Below are 16,066 nucleotides of genomic sequence, written 5' to 3'. Positions count from 1 at the left end.
CAGGTGTCCCCCATAAACTTAGGTGTTCTGGATGCTAGGTTCCCAGATGATGGAGATTTGGGAATTTATGTCTCCTGGAGGAGTGTATTGTTAGGGGCGGGCTTATGGGTGTCTCCCCTTGACAGTGTTTGGCACACTCTCCTGTTGCTATTGTCCATCTAATATTGGCCAGAGGGTGATGTCCTCCTTCTTCTCATGCCATCATTTTCCTTTGCCAACATGGAGCTTCCCCTTGAGCCTGTAAGCTAAAATCAACCCTTTTCCCCAAAAGTTGCTCTTGGTTGGGTGATTTCTTCCAGCAATGTGAACCTGACTGACAGAGGACAAAGAAAGCCCACTACCAGCTCACTGTTTTCCCACCTGGATGCAGTGTGACCCACACTCCTGCTGCCATGCCTTGCTGGCTGTGACGGGCTGCACCTCACACAGTCAGCCAAACAAGCACTTCCTTTCTTAAGTTGTTTCTGTGAGGTGTTTTGTCACAGCAACAGGGAGAGTAACTAACACAACTGTATGAAGTGTGTGTGTTTAAAGAATAGGTTTTCTGAGAGATGGCATTTGACCTGACACTTGAAAGATAAGAAAGGTCCCATTATACAAAGACCTAAGGGGAGAGCACTTCAGAGCGAGGTAGCGGGCCGCAGAAAGACCCGAGGCAGAAAAAGGCACCCAATACCGTGCACCTACAGAGTGAAGCAAGTTTGAGGGAAGGAAGGGAGGAGAACAAAGATGGACTTGAGGCTAGAAAGGTGTGCAGAGGCCAGCTCATTTAGGACTTTATAGAAAAAGAAGAGAAATTCAACATTTCTCCTATTATTGATTCCTGTAACTTATAAAATGGGTCCCAGGCTTTTTACGAGGTCTTCTATAGTGCAGCTCCGAGTCCTGCTGACTTCTGTTTCTGAAATGCATTTCTTAGCTTTCTATCTCATTTAACTCATATAAAGTCACATTATAAAATGTGGTCAACCTTAACACAGAGGTCTATCCACCATGGCTATCTGGTATTTCCTTCTGGTTACTCTTTTTATCTAGTGATGAGACCTGTATAATAATGGCAGACCTGTTAATGAGTTTAGTTATTAGACTTGGAGCCAAGTGTGGTGATTCATGCTTATCATACCAGCTTTTGGAAGGATGAGGCAGGACCATCATAAGTTTGAGGCAAGCCTGGGCTACCGAGGGAGCAACACACCAGCCTGGACCAATCAATGCTACTCTATTGCAAAAACATCCATGTTAAAAAGACAAAAACAGCCGTGTGTGGTGGCGCATGCCTTTAATCCCAGCACTCAGGAGGCAGAGGTAGGAGGATCCCTGTGAGTTCTAGGCCACCCTAAGACTACATAGTGAATTCCAGGTCAGTCTGAGCTAGAGTGAGACCCTACCTAGAAAACAACAACAACAAAAAACCTAGCAACACACTTACCAATGTGGGATGTTGTGAGAGGAATTCCACCTAACAGGAAGGTATGGAAAATTTTCTAAAGTTATTCTCTGACTACCTGGCTTACACATTTATGATCTAAAGCCATACTTTCTCTCATCGTGTGGGAATCCCTTCCACAACAGGGATTAGCTGACCTTCCTGCTTGCATTCTATGGCCTTACAGGCTACATCTAAGCACAGTGCTGAATCTGGGGCTGATTGAGAACAGCTTAAGAGCTTATTCTGTTGTGTGGTTCAATCATTTTTCTTTTTCATTTCTGAGAAAAAGGTAAGCAGACCAAAACCTTAAATTGTACATACTGACCTTCAGTGAGATAACACTTTCATATTTAGAAAAGACTATGCTTATTGGAGTCATAAAATTAACCACACTGTTCGCGTCAAAGCAGGGCTTCACACAGCACGCTGTCACGAGAAATGCTGAGCTACTGGGCTGTATACTTGGTGGGGCAGTCACTGCAGACCAGATGCGGGGGGCCTGGGGGTGGGCAGCAAGCAGAGGCAGAAGCAGTTCTTCCTACATTCAGCACATGTAGGTTCTCAAAGTTCTGTGTCTGGTCTTATACAGAAGCTCTAATAAAAAAGCTTCCGCCTACGACAGAGCAGGAATGAGCCACCAAAGTGGGTAGCAAGACTCCTACCTGAGTTGGCGTTATAAGCATGTCTTTATACTTCTCCTGGACTGTGACAGCTTCCTAAGTGCCGTTCTCTGACTTCATCCTCTTAGCACTGATTTCTTACTGTGACCAGATAAACAGTAGTACTGAGAGATGGAAGCACCAGTCTACCAGAACTGCCATTTATTTCACATGTGTGGTTTCTATGGCATTTGTCAGCACTGGCATTTGAGCTCTTACCAGGCTGGTTCTCCCCTTCCTGTGGCGCTCCATCTCTACTCTGTGTGCAGCAGGACCTCTGTGGGGTGGCGGGGGCACCGCTGCCTGCACACATGTTGCTCATGCTGCCTGGCATGCTTAGCCCTGTGCCTTGAAACTGAGCAGCCTTTTTGTTTGGTTTGGTTTTGCTTTTTGCAAGGCAGGGTCGCCACTCTAAGGCTGACCTGACACTCACTCTGTTTCAGGCTGGCCTTGAACTCATAGCTATCCTCCTATCTCTGCCTCCCAAGTGCTAGGATTAAAGGCGTGCGCCACACCCCGCTGAGCAACCTTCTAAGCACTTTTTAAGGCCTGGGGTTGACAGTACTCCAAAAAAAAGCTTTCCCAATTCTCTATCAGGTACCTTTTTACTCCTCTTCCTTCCAGTCTGCCACGGAGTCTGAAACTTGACAAATATGCATGCACGAATGAAAAAAAAGAAGGCCAAGGGATAATTGCTGTTCTCACAACCTTGATTTTGAAGCATGGGCAGGACCCCATTTTGATTTAGACAGACATCGGGAGATTAAGAGGTCACTGCATTCCACATTAGACTATGTGTGTCTACAGGACAGGCTTTCCTCATCCATATGTCTACTCGGCAGAGGTGACAAGCCAGTAAGGGTCAAGTTCAGCAACTGTTCTTTGGACATGCTGTCATCTGGACTTTCATACCTGGTAGAGGATTCCTAACTTTTTAAGTTACATATGAGAGTGGGAAACACACAACCAGAAGTGGAGACCTGGGTTTTGGTCCTTATGCCAAATTACTGAGTGGCCTCAGACACACTTTTCCACTGAGTCTCTTAACATATTAATTGGGAGTAAATCTGTTATCCCTGTTTCCCAAGGCTATAGGGAGTAAATGTGATTTCAGGTGTGAGAGTAACTTATAAATGGCTAATGAAGTTATACAGAGAAGGGAGTGTTATTAGATTAGAAGGCATAATCTAGTAGGAGGGTGAGAAGAGTGGGAAGAATTTTCTAGAATTCTCAAAACTAAAAATAGTAAGTAATCCTGGGAGAAGTTAATGGCCTCAACTGTGACTCTTATGCATGATGGAAAATTCCACTAGAGGTCGTGTTTCCAAACCTCTGACTCTTCTGGAGGCAACAGGTAACAGAAGGATCATTTATTTAGAAATTAACCTTGTCTCCAGTGGGCTATGTGGAAGAACAGTTTTATTTACGGACTCCATGAATAGCAGGACTGCAGGAATTCAGCAAATACTTGCTGTGAAATGTCCAATGCTAGATTTGCTACACAGAAGGAAGTAAGTTCACATGCCATAATCCGCTCCTTAGAAACTGCTTAACGTCCACCACAGGCTAAGAAGACACGGAAAGGGCTTTACCACTCATTGGAGGCTTGTAGTCAGATCCCAGGTCTGGCAGCCGGCTTCCTTTTCCAGCAGATCCTGAGGCTGAAGCAGAAGGGATCATGTCAGTAGTGACAACATATTGGTGGGACAGTCCACTTCACAGCTAGTAAGTATTTTCTACAGGACAAAAAAACATTTTTCAATCTACTGTAAGGAAATAAAGTAACACAAATGGTGGGGAAATATAGTTTGAGTACAAAGCAAACAGGAATAGCTTTCTATGCAGAGGGACCTAGGAAGCTGAGGCCTTTGTTCCACAGCCATGACCAGACTCTCTCCACTGTTCTGGAAGTGGGAGCACATCTATTTCGCTAGCTCAGGAGCACTGCTCAGAGAGGACATATGGCAAAAGAAGCTTCTTTTGTGACAAAAGGAACCAAGTGGACAAGGGTAGAGGAATTGATGCCTACACTAAATAATTTTGGATTCTTCCAAGGGACTTGGCTGTGCCGACCCGGCCTAGCTAGTGTCAACATTGCTCTGATTATTTTCTTGGATTAGCAAGTTGACTTTCCATGTGTAAAGTTAGTCTGAACAGGACCAGAAGGTAAATGCAGGCTAAAGTGGGTTCATAGTTCTTTTGTTACCCCAACACCCAAAAAATGGAAGAAAGCCACCTCCTAGGTACTTGCTTAAAGGTGCTCACTCCCTGTCCCCTAATGCTGTCATTACAGGCTAAAATAAGTGAGGCTGTCAACCTCAGGCTTGGGGTTACCCCAGCAGCAGGCCTTAGGAAACACAAATATTTAAAACAACAACAAACTTCTTGATTTTGAATCATTTTCTTCACATCTACAGCAAGCAAACACAAGGAGCCTTTCTTTCATAAAGCAAAGGTATTAATCAATTTAAGGTTTATGGCCATAAAGCGGTAGTGTGCTCTTGAAAAGATCTGAAAGCGCAGTGTGAACATTGTTCTTTGTGGTTAATAGCATACAGTGCCCAAGAGGCCACCACACACACTTGAACTCTAGCTCAATCACAGTTAATAATTTGATGATGGGCAAGTTATTTAACTTTCCTTTTGGGGCCTCTGTTTCCTCACTGTAAAACATGAATATTAATAGTATACACTTCAAGAAACTATTGGGAGGTTAAAATGAAATTTAAGACCATAAACTACTTTGAATATGCCTGATGTATATACAGTAAATGTTAACTGTTACTACTACACACATGATAAACCCAGCAACGGTACACTCTTTCTATGTACAGAGGCAGAGCACATGGAGCTTCAGAAAATACTGACAAAGGGTTATTTCCACAAATAAAGCTTGACTAGAAATGCATAAACTAAATGCATAATGCATTTTGGCAATGTCAACCCTCCCCCCTTTAAATAAATTATCAGGCTTTAAAGAAATGAAAGAAATCCAAACCTAAAGGTGTCTAAGTAGATCACTTAATAGAATACACACATCTAGAGACTAAATAATGTTAGATGTGTTCCCAGAAGCTAACCTCCCCCAAAAGAAAGTAACAGAAAGTCTTGGGTACTAGGACATATTCTAGGGATTTCTAGAGCACATCCTAGGATTTCACTTAGTCCCTGGCCCCTCTGTCCATCATCCCTACTGATTACTTTATCCTCTTACTTCTGAAGCCATCATTTCCCCTAAGTGACACACACCAAGGCAAGACTCCAGCTGTTCTTCACAAGCTTTTCCCTTAAAGTCTAGTTGGCAGAGATGCCAACACTTTAAGGCTCTTCGTCCTGACATGCCCACGGCCATCAGGTAGACACCTAAGCTAAACTGCCCACAGCACCAGATCATGTAATTAATTTTCAAAGAGCATGCTTTGATAATAAAATGATTGATTTATATTCCTATGATTTCCCAAAATTCTTCTTTTAAAATTTAAACTATGGACAAGAAATTCCGAGGTTGAGTCTAGCACCAAAAATATCCCTAGTCAAGTAATTCTGAATGGCAGGGGTCTGGTACAGCAGAGAGTGGTGCTCTAGTTATGAGGTGACGTGGAAAGAACAGACAGCACATTCATAGTGCTCGCGGTCACTGGAATTCGCTGTGCAGTTCCACACTTCCACACTCACAAAGAACGCCTGCAGTTTTCCCGAACATACGAGAAGACTCACTGAGCACAAGCACACGTCCCAAGTCCTGCAGCTCAGCTCAGCAAGTCCTGACTATTCCTTGTATCAGCCAAGATCCAAAGTCCTGTCACTTCTAAAAGAAAACTACTCTTAAACTATGCCAGCAATTACCAAGTTCATTCTCAGTATGGAAATCTACCTTTAGCTGATTTCACAGAGAGAGAAAAAATTCGCAGGAGTACACCTACCCCTCTACCATGGCAATTACAATGTAAGAAATGCTCATAGGTGATTCGAAAATGGTGACATCAAGGTTCATGCTTCTTACATTTCCATGCTAAATATTTTTATCCTCTTTTTTTTTTTTTTTTTTTTCCGAGGTAGGGTATCACTCTAGCCCAGGCTGACCTGGAATTCACTATGGAGTCTCAAGGTGGCTTTTTATCCTCTTTCAAAATGATCACATGTATTTATGAGAATAAATGGAAAAAGAGCTCTGAATTAACTTACAAAAGGTATTTCTGGTCATAGATATTATTATTCAGTAGATACGTAATGTAGGTTCATTATTTTTTGAGGGGGAACATGATATTAATTGAATTTGGTTATAGCTTTTCATCTATAGACAACAATAAAATTCTAGATGCTACAAATATAAAGAGTTGGTAAGACTGGTCATTTTGTGACTCATGCTTATATTACTGCTAAACAACTTCAGTATCTCAACACCGAAGGATAACCTGGCCCTTGGTAATGCCAATCTCCTTCTGGTGCAGGATTTAGTTTATCCAATTCCACTTTCTTCCACCAGTCTACCTAGCTCCTAGGTGAATTCCAACTTTTCAGATACCCTGAGTGCCACAAACATGGACTCAACTCTACTTAGGCCAATAAATATGTGGTTTTAAATACATGGTATGGGTTTTCAGGGGAAAAAAAAGAAATAAAAAGCTAATAATAGGTTACAAAAGAGAGAGAGGAATGAGGCCATCTACTCATTTACCTTGATCATTAGGCATTTTATCAGAGGAGTCCGCTAACGGGCCAAGCACAGGGGAAGAGAAAACAAGAGCAAGGATCACAAGCTTTGAAGATGGGAGACAGAAGTTTTAAAGGAAAAAAATAAAATCCCCACAAACTTCCAAACCAATTGAGACTTGTTTTTAGTACTAATGAAAAAAAAAATTTCAACTTTCCACATTTCTAGGTGCAGTCCCCAATTAAATTTCATTAACTTAAGCTTTTCTGGTCCAATATTTTATATTCATTTTCTTATTCTGAGTTTTATATGTAAAAGGCCACTCTCAGTCTGGTTCTCTACAAAAGTTTACATATACACCTCTTGGGCTGAGAGCCCACAGATGCTGAAAAAGAACCACCTATTGTACTATGTTGTATAACTCTGGATAGAAACCACAAGAACCATATCTGATTTTTCTGATAAAAACTTTTAGACCACTGTGATTCATCTGCCCCAGATATCTTGGAGTCAAAGTTCCCTTGCACGTGACCCGGTTAGGCGAGTAACTGAGGGAGAGCTGATGTGGCAGTCAGCGGTGACGGATGCTGTGGGACAAATCTTCACACAGTGGCTAATAAGCTCATCTTAAGACTTCTCATGTGACCCATAGCGCCTATCTATTGGTGTGGCACCTATAAGCCCAAACCCCTAGAGACAGCATAATAAAGCCTCAGCGTGGGGAGGGGTGCTTTACCTTTAGGGGTTCTGAACTGGACAGCTTCAGACATGGGCCCCATGCCCTTTGAGTTCCGGGCCTGGATTTTGAAGTAGTACGGCGTGTCAAGTGTTAACTCCTGAATCTGGTGTGTCAGTCGGTTTCCCACAACGGGCTCGATAACCCAGTCGTGTATCTCTGCATTCACATCTGTGCTGTAATATATGATGTAACCTGTGCAAAGGAAGTAATGGGAACGGGTTTTCTTTTTGTCATCAGAAAGCCCATACAGAGAATTTAACAGTGCACCTCAAGGGCCTACACTTAAGATAATTCCGTTTAAGACTGAGTAATGGCCTGACACCTTTTAGCTCCAGTCAGTCATCTCCTAGGAGAAAAACTGGCAGATGGGCAAGGTGGAGTGGGTGAAGCCACAGTGAACTGTCATCAGTTCTTTCCACTAGGGGGCACTCAATCTCCACAGATGAGGCAGGAAGTCTCCCAAGCCTACCAGACCCACATTGTGTAATTCAAGTTTTAAAAGACAAAGTAAAATATAATCCAAGACAAGTTAGACTTATTCTTTTACAGAAGAAAAATTCTCTCTCTCTCTCTGCCTCTTTTCCTCTCTCAAATAAATAATTTAAAAAAATAAAAAAATAATAAAGTCACAGGAAGACCAGGATTTATGGAGATTCCTATTGAAAGGAGACAGGAAAACAATGCTAAGAGACACGCTCTATGTCCTCAGACCGTCTTCCTCATACTTCGGGAGGTAAACGGGGTCTCTAGCACACCCACACCAGTAAGGGCAGCAGAAGCTCCCACAGAATGATCAGCAGACAGTGTCCTCTCTACTGTGGGCATTACTCCTGGAAGTCCAAGGAAAAATCCCAGGTTCCTTCACAGGTGGGTCTAGGGTAACTCAAGCTTTTAACTCCTAGGAGCACAGAAGCCTGAGCAGCAGGCTTCAGGGTGCAGTGGGTGGTAGTTTAAAAGCCTCGGAAGGGCTTTAGAGCAGAAGAGCCATCGTTGTTAGGTATCTGCAGGAGCACTAGATGAGGTCATGCAACTGGACAGCTGGCGACCTGGGAGCTGAGGAGCTTCATGGAAAAGGAGTATGCCTGCAAGGTCACAGACTACACAAAAGCGATCCAGAACCCCATCCCCTCACACTTCGAGGCAGTGTGAAGCAGAACCACCAGCAGGGACGCACTCCTATGTCCCAGCCAGCCGTCACACGCCTACTTCTCTTGGCCACACAGGACTTGCCTGGAGCAGAGCTCCGGCACGGCGCCTCACCTGTAATCTTGCCGTTGGCCTCCGAGGGAGGCTGCCAGTTCACAATTATGGTCCTGGGTTTTCCTTCTTTGCTTACAACTGTCACATCTTTAGGTGGAGAAGTAGGAACTACAAAATAACAAGAACTTTCAATAAGTCCTGTCCATTTCAGTATAATTCACCATCCCCCCCGCCGCCCAACTCTATGTATCCGTAAGGCAAAGATAAGAGCCTCCTGGCTTCTTTGAGTCTGCGTGTAAATGGTTCCAATAAAAAGAATAGGCAAAGTCCTCTGACACCAGGCTGTGTGGGTACAGAACTGGTATCTTGTGTTGGGAGGCGAGGGGCATTATATGTGAAAGACCTGGAAAATCAAGTGACACTGGCATCAAGGCATTCAACAAAGAGTATTTCACCGAATGCCTATGGCAACCTTGACAGGTGGCCATCACTGTCCCTGCATTTATAGGTCAGGACTCCAAATATGAGAACAGTTAGGTAATTTTTCCAAGATGACTCATCTCTCATTTCATCTGGATTATTTTTAAGTGTGAAATAGTTTACTCTCATTGATAGCTGCCTCTCCAAATTAAGTATGGCTTTTAGGGTTGGGGAGATGTCTCAGTGGTTAAAGGCACTTGCTTGCAAAGCCTGATGGCCTGGTTTCAATTCCTCAGTACCCATGTAAAGCCAGATGTACAAAGTGGTGCATGTCTAGAGTTCATGTGCAGTGGTACTAGGCTCTGGTATGCCTATTCTCAATCATTCTCTCACAGCCTGCAAATAAATAATTAATTTTTTTTAATATGGCGTTTAAAAACTCAATTCCCTCAAAGAAGAAGTGATGCATGAGTTTTCATTTTTTCAATTTAAACTAAATTAAAAACATACTGCTAATTATTAAGACTATTGCTCAAACAAGAAAATTGGTATAGAAGAGAAAAACAAACAAAATAAAAAATAAAAACAACAGTGCTTTTTGTTCTATGAAAATCTTTAAGTAGGTAAATGCTCAAATCAAGTATGTCCTCAAATTACTTTTACTCACAAAAATATTGGAGTTCTGATATAAGATGAAAAAGCGTAGTGAAACAAATCTAATTAAAAGTACAAATTTCATTTATTAGTTAAGAAGCTGGAATTAAAACAAAAAAGATACTCTTCAGACATGGAAAAGAAAGCAAAGCCCCTTTGTGTGTGTTCCTAACTCTAAAGCCATTCCCTTTTTCTGTAGGAATTCCAACCAACTGTGCAGAAGGGCTAGGCTACTTAATGTAAGGTGTGTAAGTACATGAGTTTAGTTTTTTACTATTACAGAAGTAGAAGGCTAGAATACATAGATTCCCAGTGGCCATACACATCACCCCATTTTAAGAAAGCACAAGAAGCTGGGCGTGGTGGTGCATGCCTTTAATCCCAGCACTCGGGAGGCAGGGGTAGGAGGATCGCCGCGAGTTTGAGGCCATCCTGAGACTACACAGTGAATTCCAGGTCAGCCTGAGCTAGAGTGAGACCCTACCTCGAAAAACCAAAAAGCACAAAAGAAGGGCTGGTTAAGGTGCTTGCTGGCAAAGTCAAAGGATCCAGGTTTAATTCCCCATGATCCATGTAAAACCAAATGCACAAGGTGGTGCATGCCTGGAGTTCTTTTGCAACGGCATACAGGCCCTGATGTAGCCATTCTCTCTCTATCTGCCTCTTTTTCTCTTTCAAATAAATAAATAAAAAATAAGTAAAAATATTTAGAAAAAGAAAGAACAAGAAGTGGAAGGTTGGGCCTAAAACTGAGCCAAAAGCAAACACAATCTGAAGCCCAGATAGCCTGCTCCTTCCTTCATTTGCATAGTGTGGTGGTTTGCTTCAGGTGACCCCATAAACTTAGGTGTTCTGGAGGTTAGGTTCCCTAGCTGATGGCAACTGGAAATTAAAACCTCCTGGAGGAGTGTATTGTTGGGGGCAGGCTTATGGGTGTTATAGTCAGTTTCCCCTTGCCAGTGTTGAGCACACTCTCTTGTTGTTATGGTCCACCTTATGTTGACCAGGGGGTGATGTCCACCCTCTGCTCATGTCAATTTCTCTGCCATCTTGGAGCTTCCCCGTGGGTCTGTAAGCCAAAATAAACCTCTTTTTCCCACAAGCTGCTTTTGGTTGGGTGATTTCTACCAGCAATGCGGACCTGACTGCAACAGTAAAGTGGTACTGAGAATCTTGTTCCTGTTGTCCACTTATGTGGGCAGGGGGATGATGTCCACCCTCTGCTCATGCCATCACTTTCCCCTTCCATCGCAGAACTTCCCCCTCGAGCCTGTAAGCCAAAATAAACCTCTTTTTTCCCCCACAAGCTGCTCTTGGGTGATTTCTACCAGTAATGCGAACCTGACTGCAACACAGTTACCTTTTTTCTCATCTATACTGGCAAATAAAAACCCAAAGGCTATCTCAGTGAAGGACTTTATGAAGACACTAACCATTTTCCAATGAAGCCTTAGGGAACGGCTTTGGGGTCACCTGATAAATTGTTCAGGGTCTTAGCAAGCATGGCTGGGCATCTGCTTGGTCAAGGGCAGACTACTTCATTTTTTTTTTTTTCCCCAATCTCAATTTGCCAGTAAAGCAGGATTAATGACATTAATCTCTTACATCTCTCCAGTGCTTCATAATTTACCACATGCTTTCCCATCTGTTCCTCATTTTCTCTTATACCAACCTTACAAAGCAGGAAAGGAAGTGGTTACCTGCCCTTCCCCGGCTTGATACGATGGAAGAAACTAAGATTCAGAGAGCCTGGATGACGCGCTCATGGTCACAGAGTCGGTCGATAGTTGACCTGGAACTCCACTCACCTCTTAAGTCATCATCTAGTATGTTTTGCAACACGCTACCCTGCTATTGACTAATGTTCTCACAGAGTGACAAAAATATGAACAGGTAAAATGGCGACCACAGTCAAATGTGTTTGCTCACTATGCCCTGCGCACTGACACTCTCTTTGGGTAGAAGGCAGGTGATGAGCAGGCTCATGACTTAGCACATGGCACACCAGTAGCATGAACTTCCCAGCCATGCTGTGACCCAGGGTTGGCAACACATACCTAACTCAAAGGTTGTCCCGTGAGCTGTCATACTCCATGTGCTGGATCTTCGACCTTTGGTCACCATCACAGAGAATTCATACAGTGTATTTGGTTTTAAACCAGTTACCAAGTAACTTAGAGTTGTTGCATTTGCGTTCTGGAAAAGTAGGAATCAAGAGCTTTAAAACTAGAAAACGCCACTGATTAGGTTTTGTTTCCCCCAAAGCAATGCTTCAGTACCTTGTACTTGGTGTTTGCTGGGATGTTGGTCTTCCAGCGAACCGTGTAGTACCGGGAGTCGGTAATCTTCTGGTGCTTGGGCAGCGAGTTGTCTGCCCATGTGATCCTGATGGTGTCATGACTCAGAATGGAAGCCTGAACTCCCACTGGTGGCATCATGGGAGTGGGATCTGGCACTGGAGTGTATGGAGCATTAATAACAAATAAATCAACTTCAGAAGTGTCTGGGTAAAAGTAATTTAGAAAGGGAAATGGCATTTTAACATAAACAAAAATAAAAAGGAATATAATGGAATGAAAGATGAGAAATGGAGAAAAAGAAAGAAAATTTAGAGTTAATAGATAACTCTTAATCATTTAAAGGAATAGCCCTACTTGTGTTCTTTTAGGAAAAGTTCATAGAAAAATGTTGAGAATAATAAGCTACATTCTTAACTGCATTCTACACATATTAAAATGTGATAATTTTTTGGTTACATTAATATTTGTATGCTCAAATTTTCTTAAAATTTCTTGAAAAGTCTATTTATTGTCACAAAAATGATCATGAAAAAGCAAAAATTACATTTAGAATCAAGGATAAAATTTCTGAGCAACATCAAGCTCACGGTCTGCTTTGAGACTCTAGTGAATGTGGCTGCATGACTGGGTACCGATGCATACCTCCCAACACGCGAGGGTTCTCTCTCGAGTGCCAACCATGCTAAGCAAGTTCAGACCTGCTGCTATCTTGGGTCTAGAGACAGTCCCCTGATACAGCTCAGGGCTAAGTAAACCCAAAGGAATCCCGGGCATTCCTCTTCCAGAATAAGCTACTGATAAACCTCCGTGACTTCAGTTGAAGTATAATGATTGTCATGGGTCCAAGTGTCACAGCCTTGATGAGCTTTGAAATCAGAGCAGTTATTTGATAGGAAGGTTGGTCTATACTCATGTGCTGTGCCCCATGCCAAACAGAGTCCAGTTAAGTACAAAGGCATCAAGGACTGCGGGTGGAAGGTGATACAGTACGACTGCTTTCCCCAACTCCTGGCTGGGTCTTCTAAGTATAAATGTTTCCATTTATTTTAAAAGTTCAGGTTGTAAAGTGGGCTTCCCCACACAGTTAAGTGAGTAGTCCTACCTACAGCTACAAGTATGAATCACTTATAGGTCTTGTTTATGATTGATTGCTATGCTACAGTAATGGTCTCCATGTGTGGATTTCCTGTCCAGTGAGGACTGCACGTAACAGAGAAGCAGCATGCATCGTACTCAAGGGCTTTGCTCCAAGATCGCCAGGACACACGCCCATTAGTCACAGATGACGCCCCTTCAGGCGTAGGAGATACAGAAGTCGCTAGAATTCCTTAACAATTTTTTCTCATACATGGCCACTCTCAAGACATGGTAATGAGATTACTCGACTCAGTAACATTTCTTTAAATATTTCTAATCAGTAGATTAAGTTCTTGAACCATATAAAAGAAAATCAATACTGTTTTTTTTTTGGGGGGGGGTCTGTTATAGCACAATTTAATAAGGCAGTAGGCAACTATGTGATTTTTTTCCCCCTGGAATATTAAAGCTATGTCCAAAACAGCTTCTAACTTGCAGACACAAGAGGGAAGATAGGACAGACTTATCAACAATGCAGCAATGATGTTGCTCTGAAGCCGATGCCTGAGGGACAAAGGTTATCTCCTAACAAGAACACTGCCAAGTTAGAGCCCAAGTGCAGAACATGTAAAGAAGGCCAGCTGAGGGCACTGACTCGGACTCAGCAACAATGAGAAATATATTTCTGAAAAGAAATTCTTTGGTTTTAGAACTCCGTAAAAATATTCACAACTCTGGGCTGGAGAGATGGCTTAGCAGTTAAGCGCTTGCCTGTGAAGCCTAAGGACCCCTGTTTGAGGCTTGATTTCCCAGGACCCCCGTTAGCCAGCTGTACAAGGGGGCGCATGCATCTGGAGTTTGTTTGCAGTGGCTGGTGACCCTGGCACGCCCATTCTCTCTCTGTCTCTCTGCCTTTCTGTATGTCTGTCACTCTCAAATAAATAAAAATTAAAAAAAATTCACAACTCTAATGTATTGATTTCAATACATTTTCTCATTCAGATCTGTTAGATGTTTTATACCTCCAACAAAATTTTACACCATATATATGTATGTATGTATGTATGTACATACATGCATATATGTATACATACACATATATATACATATACATACATACATATATATACATATACATACATATATATATAGTTTTGTGGGTTTTTTCCTGTTTTATTTTTATTTGAGGCAGAGAGGAGGTGAGAGAGGGAGATAGAATGGGTGCACCAGGGACTCTAGCCACTGCAAATGAACTCCAGACACATGTGCCACCATGTGCATCTCGCCTATGTGGGACCTGGATAATTGAACATGGGTCATTAGGCCTTGCAGGCAAACATCTTAACTGCTAAGCCCTCTCTCCAGCCCTTGTTTTGCTTTTTGGGGTAGAGTCTTGCTCTAGCCCAGGCTAACCTGGAATTCACTTTGTAGTCTCAGGGTGGCTTTGAGCTCTCTGAGATCCTCCTACCTTTGCCTCCTTGAGTGCTGGGATTAAAGGTGTGCACCACTACACCAGCTTATTCATATTTATTTTAGAAATACTGGGAAAAAAAAGACTTGATTTCATAATATATAACTGATCAAATGGTCAGTGCCTGACTTTATGAAGGGCACATAGGAAAACACTCTCCTCACCACCTCTGACTGACTAGTAAAGAAACTGCTGCCTTCACTAATCATAAACATTTATTGTATTTATTATAATCCTATAGATACTTGAGGTTCCTTTTTTAATTGTTTTTTTCCCCCCTAGTTTATTTCAGTTGTAATATGTCTAAAAGGTGAAAAATCACTTTGGAGTCTTTCAAAACTATGCCTTTCGAGGTTCCAACATATTAAAAACATGTATATGAAATCTGCATAGTATGGCTTACATGACAGGCTTAATGGTTTCCTACAAACCAAACAGGAACTAATAGAACCTTTCATGTAGAAAACCTGTTTCGAATCTGAAGTGTGCATCCCAAGCTGCCACAAACACCCCTCAGGCAGGACGGAGGCCGTACGCTACCTGAGCAGCTGGGACATGCGGACTGCTATGACGCAGGATGCCCTACCTGTGTGAGGTCTGGTCACGGCGCTCTCGTACAGGGGGATCCCCTCACCAACGTTGTTGAACGCTTTCAGGGTGATCACATAATGAGAGCTCGGATCTGAGGGAAAGAAGCCCAAATGGTTAAGGAGAGGCGAGCAGATGTGGAGACAGCAGCACATTCGGTACCAAGACTTAGTGTCAGGAGTGGGGATGGACCGTCCTTCCTCTCCTGGCTTCTACCCTGGCTTAGTGATATTCACCAGGTGGCGCAGGACCTTCCTGTGTTGAAGCCTACAGAAATAGTTCAAAATTGAGCCCCTTGTTGTCCTGAAGAAGACCCTTGACTGAAACAGCTAAGGTGGAGAAGCAGGCACTGAACCGAGTGCTGACTTTCCTCAATACTCCCAGGAGCCTCTTCACCAGAAGAACCAAGCCTCCTCTAGTCACCACGCTGGCTTCTTGGATTTGATGGCCTGTGCGTACTTCTGCCAACATGATGGCACCAAGAGAACACCCGAGGGCATCATTTAAAATGGTGCCAACTAGACACAGAGAAGAGAAGGGCATTAAATAACAAGTGGACTAGCCTTCACTTTTACCTAGAACACCAAGGAGAGACTAACTCATCACATTTCTGATCCAGACATGGTTTGGAATGGTTAATTCCAGAGTCCAGTTCCAGATCTGAGCAGACGGCATTCCACGCAGTTCTTCCCTGCTGAGCAGTGTTCCCAGGCGGCCGTGCCTCACGTGGCCTGGGTTCTGTCAAGTACTTAAAAGAGCCGGCATGTTGGGTGGCTTACCTGCTTCTCTGGCACCAGACAGAACTAGCCACAATTCCTTACTTGTCTGGCAAGGGAAAATGTTACAACGTGGCAGACAGTGCCACCATTCTCTGA

General features: G+C 43.0%; 1 protein-coding gene across 8 annotated transcripts in view; it reads right to left on the bottom strand.

Annotated features, from left to right (window-relative positions):
* Neo1 (neogenin 1) overlaps positions 1–16,066 on the bottom strand; it is a 185,834-nt gene that overhangs the window by 25,701 nt on the left and 144,067 nt on the right. For 4 of the 8 annotated variants that reach the window (XM_004666708.2, XM_045160440.1, XM_045160438.1 and 1 more), the window contains exons 16-22: positions 15,190–15,285; positions 12,035–12,258; positions 11,813–11,951; positions 8,742–8,849; positions 7,479–7,673; positions 6,767–6,799; positions 3,681–3,749 (exon numbers count right to left, since the gene is read on the bottom strand). In XM_004666708.2, coding sequence (XP_004666765.2) covers positions 3,681–3,749; positions 6,767–6,799; positions 7,479–7,673; positions 8,742–8,849; positions 11,813–11,951; positions 12,035–12,258; positions 15,190–15,285 — 864 coding nt within the window. The remainder of the gene's footprint in view (positions 1–3,680; positions 3,750–6,766; positions 6,800–7,478; positions 7,674–8,741; positions 8,850–11,812; positions 11,952–12,034; positions 12,259–15,189; positions 15,286–16,066) is intronic. The other 4 variants (XM_045160436.1, XM_045160439.1, XM_045160437.1 and 1 more) reach the window with 3 other exon arrangements.

Source organism: Jaculus jaculus, chromosome 10 (assembly GCF_020740685.1).
Source record: "Jaculus jaculus isolate mJacJac1 chromosome 10, mJacJac1.mat.Y.cur, whole genome shotgun sequence".
Lineage (NCBI taxonomy): Eukaryota > Metazoa > Chordata > Mammalia > Rodentia > Dipodidae > Jaculus > Jaculus jaculus.
The sequence above is the reverse complement of the archived record's forward strand: the minus strand, read 5'-3'. Positions and strand labels throughout refer to the sequence as shown.